Source organism: Pinus tabuliformis, chromosome Q, assembly GCF_031772625.1.
Source record: "Pinus tabuliformis cultivar Carrire ecotype Pingquan chromosome Q, CPIR1, whole genome shotgun sequence".
Classification (NCBI taxonomy): domain Eukaryota; kingdom Viridiplantae; phylum Streptophyta; class Pinopsida; order Pinales; family Pinaceae; genus Pinus; species Pinus tabuliformis.
Genome location: NC_142296.1, coordinates 1,340,775,636 through 1,340,796,696, shown reverse-complemented (window position 1 = coordinate 1,340,796,696; position 21,061 = coordinate 1,340,775,636). Strand labels below are relative to the sequence as shown.

General features: G+C 39.3%; 1 protein-coding gene across 3 annotated transcripts in view; it reads left to right on the top strand.

Moving 5' to 3' along the window:
* The window catches only part of LOC149224819 (putative carboxylesterase Os04g0669500), a 378,827-nt gene that overhangs the window by 170,248 nt on the left and 187,518 nt on the right, over window positions 1–21,061 (top strand). For all 3 annotated transcript variants that reach the window (XM_089386290.1, XM_089386291.1, XM_089386289.1), the window contains exons 3-4: window positions 15,553–15,676; window positions 15,785–15,906. In XM_089386290.1, the coding sequence (XP_089242416.1) occupies window positions 15,553–15,676; window positions 15,785–15,906 (246 nt within the window). The remainder of the gene's footprint in view (window positions 1–15,552; window positions 15,677–15,784; window positions 15,907–21,061) is intronic.

The window sequence follows — 21,061 nt, the reverse complement described above, 5'->3', positions numbered from 1 at the left end:
CCGGCTTTCGGCTACTGAAATTGACTCTCTGCCCTGATTTTTGACTTTCTCTCTCACCCTGTACGCTGCTTCTGCGTGGGCCTTTTGGCCCTGCGTCAAGGCTACTAGATCAATCTCTGCCTCTCTCTATTGATGATTCTTCGGCTGAGAATCTCACTTTCTCTCTGGAAGCTATCCTTGCCCCTCTGCTGCTAGAAATCTCCTCAATCGATTTTCTTCCTGAGAACTTCTCACTTCAGAAAAATCCATTTCTTTGATCTCTTAGTGTGTCTTCCAAATGACCCTCAAGCCCCTTCTTATATCTTCCTGTTGGACAACCAACGACCTAGATTAAATCATAATCAAAGGCTCAGATCATTTTGGCTTGATCCGTGTCTTTTTCCAGAAGTTTCACCCCTGATTAGATTAATAACCATTAATAGTTTAATTTTCCTAAGTTTAGACTTAGGAACCCCTTAAAAAATATTAATTATTTTAATAAAATCACTTATAGGTGGAATTTCCCAAAACGCTTTCTGATCTCTTTGGAGTGCATGTGTCCAAGCCTCCCTGCAAAATTTGAGGCTTAGAGCACATCCGATGCTACCCCAAATCAACACTCCAGTGGTCGGTAAGGCAAATGCGCTTAAGTAGGTAGGGTGCATATTTGCATCTCTCAAATCATCTTCAATTGAAGTGTTGTTGAGCATGTGGCCAAATTAATCATACCTACTTTATTTCCCAGAGTATGAAAAAGAAGGTAGGTTTATAGGTTTATTCATTCAGTTTTGAGTAACAAACAGTGAATTAGTTTGTTGTTGTTTTCTTGTAGCAGTTTTCATTTTAGAATTGATGATCAAGCAACAATAGGCTTTGACAATCCATCAAATGAGTTTCCGTTTTTTTTACTTTGAACAGTGATTTAGCAAGTGTGTTATAATGTTGTTTGTTCATGCTTAGTAAAAATGATGTGATTTAGGATAGACCTGTGAGTCTCCATTATACATTTTCTGCAGTATGTGTTTGTAGACTTTAGCATTATTAGTGCAATAGTTTTGAGTGTTGTTGTCGCCTGAAGTGTACATCCAAGGCGCAACACTCAAAGTAGGGGTTGCCACTATGATCCCTACTCACTCCGTTTAAGCTATTTCCTAAAGCAGACTAAGGGGTGTAGTCCCCAAGGTGAAGAAAATGATGAACTCGTTGAAAATCAACAAGTTTAGGAGATACAAATGAATATCCTAGCAACATGATTTAGATTATATGGAAACTGAAATTAATAAGCAAGAACAATTAGATTATTTGAGTTACATCAGTGATAGACCAGTGCCTTAGAATTGAGAAATACTTGCACAACAAAGATTAATATACCAATTTACCAGATAGACAATTGCTACAGAGATGGGATGCAAGATCTACCTAGAGAGAAATGCAAAATGCAAGTGAGATTGTTTCACTGAAATCGCAATTTAGTTCCAACACTAAACCACTTGTAACCAAAATTATAAATGCTTATTTCAAGATTACCTCAATGAAACAATGATGGTATTGATATCAAATTGATTGGATGTGCTTATGCAATGTGGCAGTCATAAGTGAACTTTTAAGATGTAATATCCCCAATTTTGATTTTTAGCATTAGAGATAAGTCTTGGGAGAGGACACAATTCCGGCATTGGAACTTAGGATGAAAAGGTAAAAATTGCGGCTCTAGTGGAATATGGGGCCCACATGAAGTACACACTTGGGGGAGAAGGAATTCAAATTCCTTGAGGCAAATCGAATTGGTGGAGGGACCCAAAAGGAATGCATGGCTAGCAATTATAAAAGGAAGGAATAAGGGAGCAATAGGGGTCTTTTGTCTATTTGAAAATCGAATTTACCTTAACTGTTCAGCTAAGCCAACATTGTGCTGTTTAGCACAAGAGCTTCTCAAGGAGAGAAGGTCAACCTTTCTTCAGTGGACTTCGAGTGCCACCCAAGGAAGACTTTCCTTCACCACTGAGACCGTAAGAAGCATCAGTTGCAGGTCATATGAATTTATGGAGCATAACATGCAGTCTAGGAGCCATCACTGCGCAGATGAAGAATTCATTGGTTATTTGTAGAGTAGGGCTGTAGGGAAATTGTTTGGAGAAGCTACAAGAGCATCCTTTCACCATTTTGAGGAGTGTAGAGGGCAACTACAGACAAGAGGGCCATCCCATACGCAACTCTCATTTCATTACACACAAAACTATGTCATCTCCTCCATGACTGTGTAGTCATTGGAGTGAGATTTGTTGGGGCAACATTATCCCAGGGATTTTGGAGCTGGGGAGCTGGGAGATCATTTGGAGGGCCATTTGAGGAGGATTGCTGGAGTTGGGAGTGCAGAGTTTGACAGGATTAGTCACAACAACAAAATTTGTATTTGGAAGAGGGCCAAGCTATGAAGGGTCAATTTTTTAAGGTTGGAACCAAGGGAAGCCATTTCTGGATTTTTCTGGGTTTTTGGCAAAGAGTACACTCTTAAATTTACAGAAATTTTTGGGTTGTTTTGAGGGGAGAAATCAGACCTTGAAGTCAGCCAACAATGCAGATTTTGAGGGACAACGCAGTTTTCTGGAGAGCAACACTTCCAAAACAATTGGACTCTTTTGTATTGATCACCTATGGCTTGTAGCTTGCCTTGTGCAAGCCCAGGTGCACCTCATCCATCTTCAATTGTACTCCAACATATTTTATTAATGAAAATGAGCTAGTTGGGTGTTTGATGAATAAATTTTTGTTTATGTGTCAATTGTTGAGTACATTTTGTTTTGAAAATTATTTCATGTCTTTGTTATTACTGTAAATTTTCATTAGGAATATTATAGTGGTATCAGAGCATGATCTTGGCCAGTTGTGGGGGGGCGCTAGCAAGATCATGGAGGAGTTGATGAGGTAGAGCCAACAATTGGTGAGGCAGAACCAACAGATTCTAGAGGGGATGCAATGACTGATACATAACCAACATAGAAGCCAAGTACATACACGCACATCCCAACAGTACAACACCCACACGTATGGTCAGTTTGACCATCCTACCATGCCTCATTCCTTGGATGAACAAGAGAAGGAGAAGTATAGTTCAGGGGTTGGACCATCATGTAGAGGTGGGTAGTTAGAGGATGAGACCATGAGGCATTTCTGCTGGTGGAGACCAGGCTTTAGATGTCAGAAGCTTGAGGAGGAGGTTGAGCAGGAGGACACGCAGGATGGTGAGGGGCACATTGATGTACCTAGTATGGCACATGAGTCACCATTATTGGAGACCTCTCTGATAGCACTAGTTGACACCTTGACGAAGAGAGTGGATCATACACCTATAGAGCCATCTGATGATGTGGTGTCTGTCATTGATGAGGTGCCATCTGTTGCTGAGGTATCCATTGATGAGGTGTCCATGACCATGTCCAAATTTTCAGGTGATTGCAACCCACAGCAGATTAGGGAGGTGCGGGGAGACACATCCATTAGTGAGGTGTCGATAGGCACAGAGGTACCCAGAGCCGTGATAGAGTTCTCAGACGACAGTTACCTACAGCAACATGGAGAGCACCTTGAGGAGTGTGAGCTAGATGAGGATGTTATGCTTGATGAGCTACTTGTGGAGGGACAAATCGGGACTCCTGTTATGCCTATGGTAGAGGAAGATGGGCAATCATTTGTTAGACCTGCCATCGCCGGGGAGCAGATAGATGCCCAGGCAGCCAACAGAGCTGCAGTACTTCTAGTCACTAACCCTCTTCAGGCTTACGTAGATGGGGCTTGTAGTATTGCTAGATTACCTCTACACGTTGGATGGAGATTGGCTGGGTTACCTAGATAGGTTGTATATGATGATCGGGCTAGTGAGACGAGGTGACATGAGTTACGTAGGGCACAACACTTGCATGATGGACTTGTTATGTACTTGGGTACTCTTTCATTTTATCCCTCTCATGGGGTTGGGTGGCACAAAGTATTGAGTTGGTACCTGATAGGGTTGAATAGGTTTTTGGAGACATCCATGGTCGGGAGCATAGTTCAACAGGAGTCGTGGTTTTCTAGAGGGTCTCGAGGGTTGGATCATCATTGGGACCCAGGTGGGACTCCCCACCACTCCATGGATTGGTTCAGTCAGGGTAGTAGCAGGATGGTGGATCCAGTGATTGGACTCACCCCTATTTTCATATTCTCACCAGAGTTTTTGACAACACCCATGACAGGTTGAGCTGACAGAGGAGCAGACAGAATCCATGAGTTTTATTGGCATGTTGGCCGTGTGTGGGGGCATAGGATGATCGATGTACCTTGGCAGGAGGTTGTCAGAGGAGGTGGTATCGATAGGCCACCAGATAGTTCCTTGTATGGAGAGGAGGATTTCCCATGGATGTATGGGGTACACTGGTCACTGAGGAGCAGCACCTTAGGGACACCCCCACAGGTACTTAGGGAGATCCACATGTTATATCTCTCTGGGAGGATCAGGAGGGGAGGTCCACTTACCCGAGATTATGGAGATACATTCATCGGAGGATATATTGATGTGATAGTGGGCATGATGATGCCAGTCGGATGCATGCCAAAGCGCATTGTCATAGCTTTAGGACATGACGTCCAGGGATGTGTAGGAGCATCTAGCGTTGAGCAGTGGTTGGCAGGTGGACATGGAGGTGCATTGTGGTGTGTTGTAGTCTTTTGGATTGTTCTGTGGAGTAGGAGGAGCGGCTCACATCACATGGGTATAGGGATACTTGGTGGTATGCAATGGCATCTAGTGCGACACCATGGGCTCATGGAGTGTTGCCTCCAAGGAGACTTATGGGCAAGGACATGAGATGTACCATTAGGAGAAACTCACCTTGGATGGATGAGGACGTTGTTGAGTATCTAGGGACAACATGCTCAATAGAGACAAGTCTTCAATTGGGTTATCAGCAGATCCGAGGCAGAGAGAGGGACATCCATAGGATTACTCTTCAATGTCCCGACAGATTGTTGATCATAGCCTTGAGGACCTACCCACCCTTCACTCCCCAGTATTTCTTACAGCCGCAGAGCGTTTGGTTGCTGCCCTTTGATACTCTCAGTACAGGCAACAGGACATGGGAGGCTCACCCTAGGCAGTTGGATGAGACACGGTGTGTCATGGGCAGGAGGGAGACTCTCCAATTGAGACATTCGATGGGGGCACAGGCCGCCATATATAGGCTTAGGGATGGCGTGGTTTACTACCGAGGTAGCATATGTTCCACCCTTGGGATCACACTTGGGGAGGTGATTGCGAGGGAGTTGCATGATGAACTTTCAGCGAGACAATCTGAGGCATTATATGAGCATGAGGTGTAGTGGATGGTAGACCTCATCTATAGGCAGATGTTTAGACTCTAGGCAGTATCGGGGTGCACTTTCCAGAGGCAGGATCACAAACTTCACGATGTGGTATGGCGAGGCAGATTTACCCTATTGTTTCTCAAGACCGAGATTGGCAGTGGATGGGTAGGCATTGGAATCTTGGAGATGCCTGGGCAGGATGAGCTTAGCCTTCACAGATTTTTTGCCATCAGGTCCCAGGAGAGGAGGATACAACTTGCGCACGATGGGAACCATGTCCTAATCAGAGTGGCACAACGTCAGCATGGTGGCACCCTTCTGAGACCAACAAAGGACCCGATCATCACCATACTTCGCATCTCAACAACATTTAGGGATGAGATGGTTATTACAGGGGGAGATCATTCAAATCTTCCATTGGGCTTTAGCGAGTCATTGATGGTGTGGGTGACTTCATTAGCATGGTAGGTTGGTCGACAAGATGATATCTGGAGAAGCTCATGTGAGCGAAACTTTATCTTTGCAAGGATTGGGTGGTATCTTCAAGTGTTTACTCTTGGAGTGTATGAGAGGGACTACTTGGTAGGGCAACTTCATGACGAGTTGTGTATAGTGCCACATTATCATGATTTCCTACTCATTGATGGTATGTGGAGGGCTTTTGGTACTTCTACCTGGCAGGATAGTGAGTGGAGCAAGTGGAGCTTCATGTTGAACAAGATGGCTTGGGATCCTAGTATTGCGGGATTCCTTCATGACATGACAGTGCAGAGGTCAGGGACGATTCAGTGGCGCATCTGGGACCCTGACATATTTTGCAGTGACAGTGGGGACCAATTGTTGGAGAGGATGCTTGTTCAGGAATTGCTTGAGGACAAGCAATTTTTGGTAGGGAGGACTGTAATATCCCCAATTTTGATTTTCAGCATTAGAGATAAGTCTTGGGAGAGGATGCAATTCCGACACTGAGAGTTAGGAGGAAAAGGTAAAAATTGCGACTCTAGTGGAATATGGGGCCCACATGAAGTACACACTTGGGGAAGAAGGAATTCGAATTCCTTGAGGCAAATCGAATTGGTGGAGGGACCAAAAACGAATGCATGGTTAGTAATTATAAAAGAAAGGAATGAGAGAGCAATAGAGGTCTTTTGTCTATTTGAAAATCGAATTTGCCTTGGCTGTTCAACTGAGCCAACATTGTGCTGTTTAGCACAAGAGCTTCACAGGGAGAGAAGCTCAACCTTTCTTCGATGGAATTCAAGTGCCACACAAGGAAGGGTTTCCTTCACCACCAAGACTAGAAGAAGCATTAGATGCAAATCGTATGCATTTCTGGAGCATAACACGTAGTCCAGGGGCCACCACCGCGCAGAGGAAGAATTCACTGGTTATTTGTAGAGTAGGGTTGTAGGGAAATTGTCTGGAGAAGATACAGGAGCATCTTTTGACCATTTTTCAGGAGTGCAAAGGGCAGCGACAGACAAGAGGGCCATCTCATATGCAGATCTCATTTCATCACACATAGGACTGCGTCATCTCCTCCATCAATGCATAGTCATTAGAGTGAGATTTGTTGGGGCAGCATTGTCCTGGAGATTTTGGAGCTGGGGATTGGAAAATCATTTGGAGGGCCATTTGAGGAGGATTGCTGGAGTTGGGAGTGCAAAGTTTGACAGGATCAGTCACAACAACAAAATTCGTATTTGAAAGAGGGCCAAACTGTGAAGGGTCAATTTTTGAAGGTTGAAACCAAGGGAAACCCTTTCTGGGTTTTTGGCAAGGAGACACTCTTAAATTTACAGAAATTTCTGGGTTGTTTTGAGGGGAGAAATTAGAGCTTGAAATCAGCTAGTAGTGCCAATTTGGAGGGACAACGCAGTTTTCTGGAGAGCAGCACTTCCACAATAGTTGGCATCTTTTGTATTGATCACTTGTGGCTTGTAGTTTGCCTTGTGCAAACCCAGGTGCACCTCATCCATCTTTGATTGTATTCCAACATATTTTATTAATGAAAATGAGCCAGTTGGGTGTCTGATGAAGAAATTTCTGTTTATGTGTCAATTGCTGAGTACATTTTGTTTTGAAAATTATTTCATGTCTTTGTTATCACTGCAAATTTTCCATTAGGAATATTACATAGGATTATGTAAGCACAATTATGCAATGATATTGCTAACAAAGATTTGTAATTCAAAAATGCAATTAGTCGAATCATGCAAATGCGATCTAACTGTCAAGAGAAACGTAATGAGATAATGAAATGCAGACAGTCAAGAGAGGAGAAGAGATAGTAACCTATTAGGCTATCCTTACAAGACTCAAGAGAAAAACCAAGAGCGATGCTCACTATTCTTCTAGTTCTCTAATGCCAATAGATGCATAACAATCAATTTGCCAATATGTATCAAACCATGAATATACCACTGCCAACAAATATTAGGCTGATGTAGCTAACATTGAGATGTATCAGTGCACAATACCATAAGATCAGCCCACAAGATCACTTAGAATTCACCACCAATAGCCAATATGCTTAATAACCAAGATTAGTACTAGGAACAAATGCAAAGATGCCACTGTTATGATTAGATTAGTCACTGTAAGTTCAAATCAGACCTCTTTAGCTTGTATCAGTTCACAAAATTGCTCACAAGTCAACACCAAATGCTAAGGAGATAAACCAACGATCACGACTCAATTTTAGTGCCAAAAGCAATGTGAAAATACCACTGTAGTGACGCTGTAGAGTGATATCAGACCTCTGCAATAACAATGTCAATCCGCTAACAGCCAATTCAAGTCATCCAAATATGCACAAAATGATAACCAAACACTTGTGATTAAGCTTGCAATTATTACGAGTCAAATTAGAATGTCTTTTAGGCTTAGATTAGATGTCAATCTTATGTTTGGTGTCTGCAATATGTTTGACTTCAGGTCTCATATGTATTCAGTTACCAAAGAGGCTATTAATGAGAGAAACAAGATCCCCAAAGGCTTTGGCCTAGCCTCAAAGGGCTAGTATGCTTGGAAGAGACCACAGGTTGCAACTTTGAGCCACAAAGTGATTCCCAAACCCTTTTCATACCACCTGCAAAAACAAATATGTTAGCCCTAGGCTACAAACACAATAAACTGCCTTTGAATTTTGCAGCGCCAAGGAAGAAAGAGACTCCTAGCCTTGTGGCTAGGCCTAGATGACTAGTATTGATGGAGAATGATATCACCAAGCCGAAAAACAAAAATTAAAACCCTTACCAAGTGATATATCAACCTGTAACAAAGGGTTAGTTCAAAAATTACAATGGATCAGACCTTGTAATGTCAATTTCTCAATGAAAATCACCACCAAACTTAGTCAAGACACCAATTAGGCCTGCAAACACAAATGATCAGTCCCAAGTTTAATTGCAACTGAGATTTCCAAGCCTCCAATGCCTTGTGTTAGGGCTAGAACCCTCCTCCAAGGTCTGCGCTAGGGTTCTAAGGCCTTTTAGGCATGCGACCTGGGCTCTAAGGCCTATTTGGGCCTGCGGCTAGGGCTATAATCCCTCCAATTCCTTGCGACCTGTTTCAAATAGTCTCCAATCACACTTTTTTGGCCTCCACACTTTGTCAACCAATCCAAACCCTTGATTGCAATAGAAAAATCCCTAAAGGGCTAGCGGCCACCTAAATAGCTTGATCGTTGATGGATTAGGGGCTCGTAGGGGTAGATCTAGGCCTCTTGAGGTTAGATCTAGCCTTGAAATCCACTTGACCTCTTTCCTTTAGCTGGACGACTCCTTCCAATGTTGATTTAGTGCCCAAACCCTAGCCACTAGGCTAGGTGATGGCTCGATCCTTAATAGAAATCGAATTAGCCTTTGATCTTATGATGAAACACCTGCAAATTCACAAAAGGCGATCCTTCCTCCACTCTTTATAGATAAAATTCAAATTTGAAAAGTAAAACCCCTCTAATTATTTACACTATTAAAATAAAATACAAGGGTTAGTGAAAATAATTTACAAATATTCACAAATAAAAATCACAAGCTCTAGAGAAGCAGATATAACTTTATTGCACAATTTAATTTCGAAAAATAATTTGAGAAGAGAAAATTTTAATGTATTGCCATGGAAATCATTAGATAAGCCTTTGGAAATTCAAAATGATGGGCTTTTAAACCTCTTGTCTTGGGAGTTGGCTAGTCCAACCGAAGACTTCCCCTCGTGCCCAAAATCTGAATATCAAATTATCCCTACACATTGCAAATGATGTTATTGGATCATAATGGGATAGATACACGTTAATACCCTCAAGATCTAGAGATACCTGCTAGATTGAGTGAGCTAGAACGCTTTTCTAAATCCAGTACCTAATGCAAGATACCTATGCAAATAGATATTCCAACTGTTGGCAACTGAAATAATAACTTAAGAGTTATATTTTGTAGAGCATTAGAGCACAATTCAGAACAACATTACCAAAGAGGCAGAAAAGGAACACCATCACAAACAAACCCCCAAAGACTTTAATATTATTACCGCAAAATAAAATTACATCCAACAGATTGACTCACAGTTTGCTTCAAATTTTTCGTTACAAGACCCAAACATTTCATCATTACAAATGAGGAACCTTAGGCTTCCTTATATAGAAAAATGAGAGTTCTAGACCCCCTTCAAGTGGAAAAACGGCTAGTTTGACTTGATCCAAGGTTTGATCTTTGTCAAATCATTTTCATCCCTTGATAATTGCTGCACAAATCTCCAAGAAATTTGATCTCTTTGAAAAATGAGCTGGATGGGTCAAAATCGAACTAAATGTTTTTGATACCTTGGAGAATCTTCAAATAATAGAATTGTTGTAACTTGTGCCATCTAATCAACCAACTGGTCCAAGAAATGCAATTTGCTGGAAAAATACTCTTTTTGGTCCAACGAATTTCTAAACTAGGACTTTCTGCCTTGGAAATTAGGCCTTTTAATTTTGAGTTGAATATTTTCCTTTTGAAAAAGAGCCTCAATAATTTTGATAAATTTTTCCACTTGGGGAGTGTTGACTCTGCCGCCTACACCTACCTATAAGTCAGTGAGAAAAGCCTTCAACCCCACAAGGTGTGGTTGGTGGTAGGGAACTCAGAGAAGGAGCTGTCACACTAAATCCCTTCTCTCTCTGTTTAAGCTATCTTCTAGGTTAGCTAAGGGGGGTGGTCCCTAATGAAAAATTAAGTTAAAAAAAGATGTGAGTTTCTAGGAGAATTGTTAGAGTTAAATAGATTATTTCTTTAAGATTTATAAGCAAAAAACTGATATGAGCAATAACCATCATAAGATAAGCATGAAATATATAAACAACTAGTGCCTTCCAAGTATTTGCTTTTTAAGAAATGAAATTGTATTTTGTTTAAAATGAAGTGAAATGCTTTCAAATGGAAATCCAAAATAACCTTGGACTTGAGTTTTCAAATGGAAAAGGGTTACTTAGCTTATGCTTCAGCTCCTTTTCTTCAAGCTTGAATTGCCTCCAAGAACACCTGTAGGAAAGCAAGCAAAAAAATAGCGCTGAAATATGTGAGATGAAATCACATGCATGAGAAAGAAAGAGTTAGAAACCCAATGCAAGTATAAAATACATTTTATATTATAAATTCTCTCATTAAGATCAGCTTGAAAGAGCTGATTTTAGTGAGTGAGAGTTAGGATTTAAATTCAACAACTTAGCCTCAAATGCTAGATAAAATCAATATGCACACAAATGAGAAAAGAAAATATATGATATTTTTCAAGATGGAAAAAAAGCAAAGGGCTCATGAAACCCCCTTTTAAATAAATCTCTTGATGTCTTATGAGATTGTTGGCTTGAACAACTTGTGGGATCTTTGATATCCTTGGAGGTGACTATTCCAACCGAAGAAGTCCTCACACTCCAATAGACTTGACAACTTATCATTTTGAACACACAAATGCCTGCAAAACAATTGTTAGTACAAAAGAGACTTGGCATATAGAGGCCAAGTTGAGTTTGTTATTCAACCAAAAATAACAAGCTACAATAAGAGCACAAAATATACCAAGCCCAAAGGAGATTTGAGATAGCTGCAAATCTCTCCTCCCTAGACAGTAGTTCCTTCAGACAAATGCAAAAAAAAAACAACTAGATAGCAATGTAAAATCAAATGAATAATAATATCAAATGAAATAGATATACCTCATCAACCAAAGAATGCACCACAAGAGAAGCTAGTAACCCCAAAGACTTTTTTTTATTATATGAAAGATGAATACAAAATCCAGTAGTCTCTACAAGCCCAACAATTCGTTCCATATGATAAAAATGAGAGCTCAAGACTCATAAAATAAGAAAATGGGAGATGATCCCAAAGAAAATTCCAATGACAAGTGTAGCAATGGTGAAGATCTCAATGCTCAAACTTTCCAAGTGGCAAGATGACTATTGTAGTTGACTGATATCCCAAAGATTCACAAGTTCATTTGCTGGCCTGTGTATTCTTCTATAGATGGCAGCGTATATCCTTTCCTCATGTGCCAAATTTCCTAACTGTTGATTAGTGCGAGAGCTACTTGCCAAGTGCATATATAACTGAAGTAAAAGGGAGACAAACTCCCACATAACTCTCCAATCAGAACCTGTGATTTGACACCTTGCCAATCAAGTGTCACGCTGTTCCAAAAATCTGCGTGTTACCTTGCTGAACAGGGCTGTGTATAGGTTGCCAAACATGCTCTGCGTATCTTCTTGTTAGGTGGTATATAACTTCTGATTGGTTGGCAGTGTTTAGTGGGAGACAAGGCTTGTCCTACGCGGCTGTGTGAATGTTGCTTGACTGAGTGTAAACTGCGTCTTAATTTGCTGCGTATCATCCTTTTAGCTGGCAGTGACATATCCCTGCGATGATCCCATTGGTTGATATGTATGTGAGCAGGAGATAAGTGAGAGTAAGTGGGGGACAAGAACTGTCCCATATGGCAGTTCTGTCCTCACTTAAACTTTTCCAAATCCGTTACATTTTAAAACTGATTTTTTGAAGACTTTTTGCTAATTCGTGGACTTCCAACACTAATTGATGACTTGGCTGATTTGTTCCCCACTACTTGTGGGCCTCATGTGGCTGCCATGTCATATATTTTGCCCCCCTTTAAGCTTTTAATGTGCACCACATATTTTCAACATGTTAAAAAACTTTTTCGTTGTGCCTTATGAACTCATGGTTGGACCATTTGACTTGCCGCTTGGAACTTTGACTTTGACTTATGCTTTTGACTTGAGTTGTGGCTTCATGTGGTGGGCCCCACATAATTACCACATCATCTTTGAATTTCATTTGGAACTGCCATGTCATTTGGTTGACTTTCTTTGATTTCGGAAAAATTTAGAAATTTTTCCAATTATTGTTTTTTTTTTTTTTGGCCACTGTCATTAGGAAAATCGGCCTTTGAGGGACTATAAGTTGTTTTTTGACCCCCAAAGTAGGTCTTAGAATAATGTTGGGTCTTTGAGAATGAATTTCGAGTAGTCACACACCCTAGACATTTCTCAAGACCACTTATTTACATCATTACATATAAAATAATTAAAAAATCCCGTTTTGTGGGAAATTTTTAATTATTAAAAAATCCTACTTAGCCCTAGCCAAATTCCATGAAATTTTTTGTGTGATTTAGTATGGTAATATACATCGACTTTAGACATTAAGATGTGTTAGGGTCTTAACATTTAAACCGTCACCCTGGCTTTGGGGTAAAAAGTGAGTGAAAAAACCCATAAAATTATCCGCTTCTGAAAAAGAAGAGATAATTAACCAGATAAAAAAAACACTCCAAGATGTACTTGTTTGCTGATCGATTCCTAACATCTTAGGCCTGTTACAGACTCAAAAACTCATCATTACTAGTATCACTTATTACAATTCCCCGCAGGGTGTGGAATCTGGGTACAAGAAAAATGATGAGAAGATAGAAGTAGAGTTTAAAAACTCTGTTGAATGATGATGTTTGATGGTACAAGTGTCCTCTGGATCATCCTTGGGCATGGAGTCTTCATATAATCATCAGGTGCCACTCCAGTTGTCAATAGGGAAAAATTAATTTTTCTCTCATTTTATTTTTTGACAATTTCTGGCTAATTTATGTTTTATTTTTGCCAGAAAATTGAATAAAAGACTCAAGAGGGGATTACACATATTTTTCCTCTCTCTAAGTGGGTCTAAAAAATACTTTGGCAATAGTGTCTAACTATGAGTAACCATTCGCCAAAAATATTACTAGACAACACTTTTACATTAAGATATTACAATAATGACTCACAAAAGGGGAATTTTACAAATAATTCATGACCCCTTAGATTCAACCAACTTCTGCAACACAAGATACATAATCTAATATGATAAAAATACATAGACTTGATAACACTAGGACTCACCTAAGACCTTAATAGAGAATTCCACTCTAGCTTTGGGGGATGCTTGAGAGAAAAACTCTGCTAATTATTCGTGTTTAGAAACACAAATAATTAGGGAGGTTAAAAAACTCCCTAGAGTGAAACCCTTTGTTAAGAATCAAGGCTTACCTAGGTGCTTTTGCATGGCTTCATAGTCATACTAGAATCAATTTTACAATAATTTTGCAGAAATTGGGATTACAATGATGACAATGACTTTAAATTTTTTATCCACTGCTGTGTACACTGCTGCCTGGAACCGTTGACATATGCATGGTCAACAAGTGGCTTTCGGGGTTCGGCTATCTAGAAGTTTATGATTCTTTTAGCGCAAAGTCTACTGACCATGGTTTAAAAAATCTGACATCAAAGCACAGATCCACTTGTGCTAGCTCACTGGGCTAATTTCGTTCTTTTTGTATTTAATGGTCAGCATCTTCATGTCTTCAGAATAGATTGAAATAAATTGAACAACAACATGAGACATGAGTCAGATCCTGCTTGAAGAATAGCTTCACAACTTTCGTCTTCAGCTGACATATAAATTCCAAGGATCCAAATGACATAGATAGCATAGATTCAGTTTGTATCTTTAAAAGGGACTTAAATATCAAGATATTTGATGGAATAGACTTTTAGGGTATAAACTAATGGACTTAAAAGACAGGAGGACCTTGATTGGTTGCAACATGAACTTAACACATTAGAAAATAGACATTAAAATTTTGGTTTAAATGTCCCTTTTCCTGAACAAAACATAGCTGACAGCTGACACCAAGACAATATATTATGTTAGTCCAAATTGAATCTTTAACTTGAGGATAATGACTGACATGGAGAGTTGGAGTAACATTATATCGTGATGACATTTTTGGATGACAAGCACAATGTCCTCAAATTTTGTTGGAGAGGAGAACTATATAACAGGATAGTTGTGGATATCGCATTGAAGCTTTAGTTTCTTAAAAATTCAGAAATATAGAATATGAATGCACCAAATTGTTTCACCATCTGTTGTTCCCACCCATCAACTTCATCAATACATGCAATGGATGTAATGAATAACATATTAAGTTTTAATCAATTTTCATGGTAGCGGATGTCTAGGATAGAAGATGCAAATAGACGAATACAAAGACAACCACAAGCATGTTGATTTTCTATGAAACCAATAACATTTCTCAAAGTAGGAGAATGCCAAGGCCAAAGATTTAGAAAAGCCTGGACTTGGACACACATACATCACTCTTTCCTTATTTCTTGTAATTTTGAATGTTGCATTTTTTGGAACATAGGATGTTTCGGAAACTTCATATGTTTGAAGTTTCAAGTAATGCAGTTGACATTTAACTTTCCTCTCAGCACGTCCTTTCTTTATTGTTGCCATTGTTCTTTTGTATTGCCATATAATATTGCTCACAGTTTTCCAAAAGTACCAGATAGTCTGATGAACAAAGCCAAGGATGTGCTTTAGGGCACAACTAAGATATAGGGAAAATAAATGAAGTGTAATCCCTTCCACTCTGGATTTAGAATGAAAAGAATCACGGAAAAGAAAATGCTTTAACAACCCATTTTTGTTTACAATGTACTTTTAAGAAAGCTTTTAGTATATTTTAAGGCTGAATTAGACTTGGAAATTAAATTAAGGAAGTCCATTTCTCTTCTTGGATGTAAAACTAAGGAAACATGATACACTTCTTGGGTTATCTATATGGTTCTCATAGAGAGCTAAATATGTAACTCAAGTTATTTTCATGTGACTGTGTATGGCTTGGATGTTGCAGGACTCTCCCAGGGATGAAGAAGGGACTCTGAAATCTGTAGAAAATGTACATGAGATGATAAACAAGGAGGTGGAAACTGGAATCAGTCCCAACAACATTTTTGTCTGTGGTTTTAGCCAAGGGGGTAAGTGGATTCAACCTTCATTATACCCTTATCTACCTTAAGTGGAATATTGAAAGTAAATCATTCATGTCAGTTTTAAACTATTGCATTATCAATGGTATTTTGCAGGAGCTCTGACTTTAGCAAGTGCGATGCTGTATCCAAAAACTCTTGGTGGAGCTGCAGTGTTAAGTGGTTATATCCCCTTCAGTTCATCATTTATCGAAAAGATCTCCTCTGAAGCTAAACAGGTATCCAAGTTTTTCAACTTTGCACAGTGCCAAATCCTTCTATCTTGGCAGTTTTTTGAAAATGTTCCATTCGTAGTTGGTTTATGATTACATGGATGTTTAAAGTTGTTATGTATCTTTTATATTTAGTCTATTTCCTTTCAGCGAGAAGGTTATCCACAAAACAAAGTTAAGGCAATTGCAATCTATTGGGATAGAATGTATTAAGGGTTAATGATAGACCTATTTGCCCATATCTCTGTACTATTTACTCAGAAATGCTGAAATTCAATTCTCTGATCAACATATTGATATGGAAGAACTTTGGCAATATAAAAAACCAAACAGGTATCATGATATTGTTTGTATATTGGACTGCTAAAGGAAGTAGGGAAAAAAGTAGGTGACTTGCATTGAGATTCTTAGAATGGATGCACTTTCAGATTGGATGCCAGTATTTATGGGTTAGCCTCTTTTTTAAATGAAGAATCAATTTACCAATAAACTTAAACAACCATTCAGTAAGCTGATTGCTAATGTAAAGATACATGTGATGACTAGTGTTTAACATGAAATACTAATAGTAAAACTAATATAAATTTTTCATGCCTCTATCCTAAATATGACTAACATAACATATCATAATGTGACATGTTATCACCTTGCTAATCTCCAAGAACTCCCATGGAAAATTACATCCAAATCCAATCCTTCTATTCATAGTTTTTAAATTATCAAGGGTTTTTTCATACTTAGATATATTTCCTTATCTCTTTATGCTTTTGGATCCCTCCATGAATATTTAATACCTTTTCCTTTCTCTTCCTTGTTTGAATTTTGCTTCCTCCCAATTAACAAATCAGGCCTGATCTCCAAATTCAGCCCTCCTCCACCTATTCAAACTATGTCAGTTTGATTTCCCAATTGGGCTCTGTTACCCACCATTTTGTGGGTGATATCCCTAGGAGATATTTTTTCTCCAAGATGGTCCTCGGCCGGCAGCCAACAGCCTCTTGCAGCCACCAACTAGCTCATTGTCCCATTTCTCCGCCACTTGAGCCAGCGATGTGGTCCTTGACCCATTTGCGATGATCGTATGTTTGAAGGTGGTCCTCCCTGTTAAAATTGAAAACTAGGGCCAACTTCCACCTTAGGACAGCTCATATGATGGAGATGATTATTGCATTGGATTCCTCTTTCAGAGAGATACAATTTTGATATAAAGATCATCTCATTTTGACAAGCAGAAATGGAATTTTGAATTCGTTCTTTCTCATGGACAAATTGTTAAGGTTGGCCTCAGTCAAATGTAGGCTCATGAAGCCCAATGGATGTGTCTCATCACCCTCAACGAATTGTATAAAATGGAGTGACCCTTCTCTCATTTGGACATCATCAACTCATCACATCATCTTCTCTCTCCTCTCTTGATCGGTTCGTACACCTTGGAGGCTTCTCTCTTCTTCGCATGTGTGGAAGGAAGGCAGATTTCAGGAGGCCAAAATTTTTGTGATTAGGGCAGCATTGACCAGCGTTGACTTGGGCACGTTGACCAAGTGTTGACTTTGTTTTTGCGCTAGAATTTTGATATTTTCAAGCCACATTCTTTGGCACAAAATTCGAAGAGATTGGGCATTGTTTCACTGTGTTGACTGCAGCGTTGACTTTCTGGTTTGACTGTTGAAATTACAGCAAGGTTTGTTTGGGTTGACCAAGCTGTTTTGGTTGACTTTGACCCTCTTTGGATGCTGCATTTTTCTGCTGTTGACCGAGTTGATTGGAGGACATTTTGGGGTAGCTTTGCCTACCGTTGAATTTCTGGTTAGGGCTGCGTTGACTGCTGATTTGGCATATTTGTTTTGGGCATGTATTTATGATATTTGTACTCTCTCTCTGCTAAACTATTGAAGAATAATAAGAAGATTTGATCAAAGGGTTTCCCCACATTGGGGTTTGTCCCTGGCATCCGCCACATCTTGTGTCCTCTTGTCTTGGCTTGTCTTCTGCATATGTTTTTATGTTCTATCTGCATTTACTGTCAATGTGTATAAGTTAATGTGATTGCTACTGAAGATAATTGGAAATTGTCATTGGGTTGATAAGAAACATTGAAGTAAATTGTGCTAAAGCATAGAACATACCATTGTTATCTAAAATTAACATGGTATCAGAGCTCAGGTGAAGACAAAGCCCAAGCAAGAGTGAAGCAAAACAATCACTAAGGGACGCTGTTGGACAAGGACTTGGAACTAGTCCCAATGATGACTACATCTTTCTTCAAATCTGAGGACAAGCTTAAGGACAAATCAGACTATCATGCATGGAAGATGAATTTAGATTTGACATTAGAAGCGAATGATGCCATGGACTATGTTGGGTCCCTATAATACTAGTGATTACCCCATTACTATTGTAGTTATACCCCTTATTAATATTGTTGTGCCACTATTGCCCCCATATTGTTATTACTGTGCCCCATAGAATCCCTCTATTGTTATTTTTGTGGCTTTATATTATTATTGTTAGGTCGGCTGGGTTATATTGTGACTCCTTAGACTCCTACATATAGAAAGGAGGTTTTGTCATTTGAATCATCCAAGAATTGTTCATTTATGTAATGTAAAGGAGGTTGCCCCCTCGAAGAGGCTGAATTCTAAGGCGTTGATTTATCTTTTCTATCTTTTCTTGAGCTGGTTTCATAACATTTGGTATCAGAGCTTTGGATTCTAGGGTTTTTCTGCTCCAAACAGGTCATCGTGGAATTTTCGCTATAACTTTTTTTCTGCGACGTTGCAAAAGCTAAAAAAAAACCCATTTGAGAAGACATTGCGCTGAATCTCGGGTCCAAATTTCAGAGCTTTTTGCGCTATACTTGCGGAGATATGATCTGAGGAAGTTGGTCTTTTTGCAGACTCCTGAATTACATTCCAAACAGGTGACCTGGGGAAAATCATCATAACTTTTTCCCTGAGAATTGGATTGAAATTTCATAAGAAGGTGCAGAAAGAAGACGGACTGTAGTTTCTTGTATATATTTTTCAGATCCAAAGGATGAAATAGTGACTCGTGGCACGTCGTACAAGTTCTCTCTACTGAACTAGTCTATAATCAGGTCACTGTAGGAGATTTCGCATAACTCTTCCTTGGAGAATCCAAATTGGATCAGACTGGTGGCATTGGAAAGAGGACACAGAGGGCTACCACAGGCTGCAATTTCAGAACTGGATGATCTGAAAGTACAGAGATACATCAGAGGCAATATCGAGCTCCTACAAAGTGAAAAAAAGGTGTGTAGATTCTTTTAAATTTTTGCTTAAGAGCGGTTTGAAAATTTATTTTGAAGGAATTCAAAGGGCTAGTAGAGCATTATTGGTAACTGATGCCCCGAGGAAAGAAAATGCAAACACCTAGTAAGGAACCTGAAATCTCTAGCATGACTCATGAAGAAGAAGAAGAAATGCTATATGATATATCAAAATTACAAGAACAAGTGCAACAAGTGTCACTTGCACAAAAAACAATAGAATCTAAGATGGATGGTTTAAGGAAAGATGTAGAAGCTAAGATGGATGGTTTAAAAAAAGGTGTAGAAGCTAAGATGGACTGTTTAAAGAAAGGAGTAGAAGCTAAGATGGATAGCATGGAAGCTAAGGTGAATGGCATGGACGCTAAAATTGATGGCATGGATGATAAGATGGAAGAATTGAAGATAAATATGAATAAGTTGCTACAAGAAATGGTCACTTATGATGAAAGGGTACTAAAGGAAACTCATGATGAGAACAAAGAAATGTTAATCATGATTCCATAGACTCTAATGTTGGATCGAAGACTCACCATATTCCAAAAATCGATATGAGGAAGTTTGATGGCAAGGATCCCGCCACATGGATATTACAGATGGAGCAATTCTTCGATCTCAATAATGTGCAAAACACACAAAAGGTACGTATGGCAACTTTATATTTGGAACCAAATCAGTTTGTATGGTATCAATGGCTTTGCTCTCGTAAACAATTTATCACTTGGGCAATTTTTACGGAAGAATTGATAGCACATTATGAGGATACAAAAAGCAACACTTTTTTTAGCCAATTGATAAGTCTCAAACAAAAGGGTTCAATAATGGAGCACATTGAGGAGTTCCAAAAATTGAACATAAGGGTAAAAGATATTCCAGAGGAGCATAGGATTGATGTGTTCATAGGGTCTTTAAAGGATAATATCCAACATGATGTTCGCCTTTGGGAACCTGATTCATTAGAGAAGGCATTCAGGTTAGCAAGAAAAATGGAAAGCAAAATTATGGCAACCAGGAAGCATACCACTCACAACTATAAAGATGGAAGTGTTGTTACCCCTAGTCTTCCACAACCTATAAGGTTGACACCACAACAATTGGAAGAAAAAAGAGCAAAAGGGCTTTGTTACAGTTGTGATAGCAAATACACTAAAGGTCATAAGTGTGCTGAGAAGAAATTATTCTACATAGATTGTGAAGAGGAAGAAGAAAAGGAGCAAGAAAGGTCAAAAGAAGAGGATATACTCCAGGAACAAAGCCTAGATGAAGAACAAATAAATCCGACCATATCTTGTAATGCATTGGCGGGAATTACCACTCCTCAAACCATCAAGATAGAAGGACAAATCAAGAAGAAAAAGGTAATAGTGTTGATTGATTCAGGAAGCACCCACAATTTTATTCATTGTAAGGTAGCAAAAGAATTGAATTGCTTCCTATATCCAGCACCAGAGTGTCAAGTGATGATTGCAAATGGAGGAACAATAAATTGCTCTGGAAAGTGCCATAATATCAAGCTATCCATGGGAGAATATGTATTGACTAGCCCAATGCTTTCCATTCCAATGGGAGGTGCTGATGTTGTACTAGGAGTCCAATGGCTACAATCCTTGGGTACAATAGCTTTTAATTTTCAAGAAATTTTCATCAAATTTTCTACGGAAGGAAAGGAAGTTGAATTAAGGGGTATTGCAGGGAAACCAGGAAAGATAATCAGCTCTAATGGTATGACAAAGCTTCTAAAAAAGGAACAAAGAGGTGTAATTGCACAATTATGTTCGCTAGATGTTTCCACATCGGAATCATCTATTTCTCCAGATCTCCAAAAAGTCTTGGACAATCATTCCAAGGTATTTGAGACTCCCAAAGGTCTCC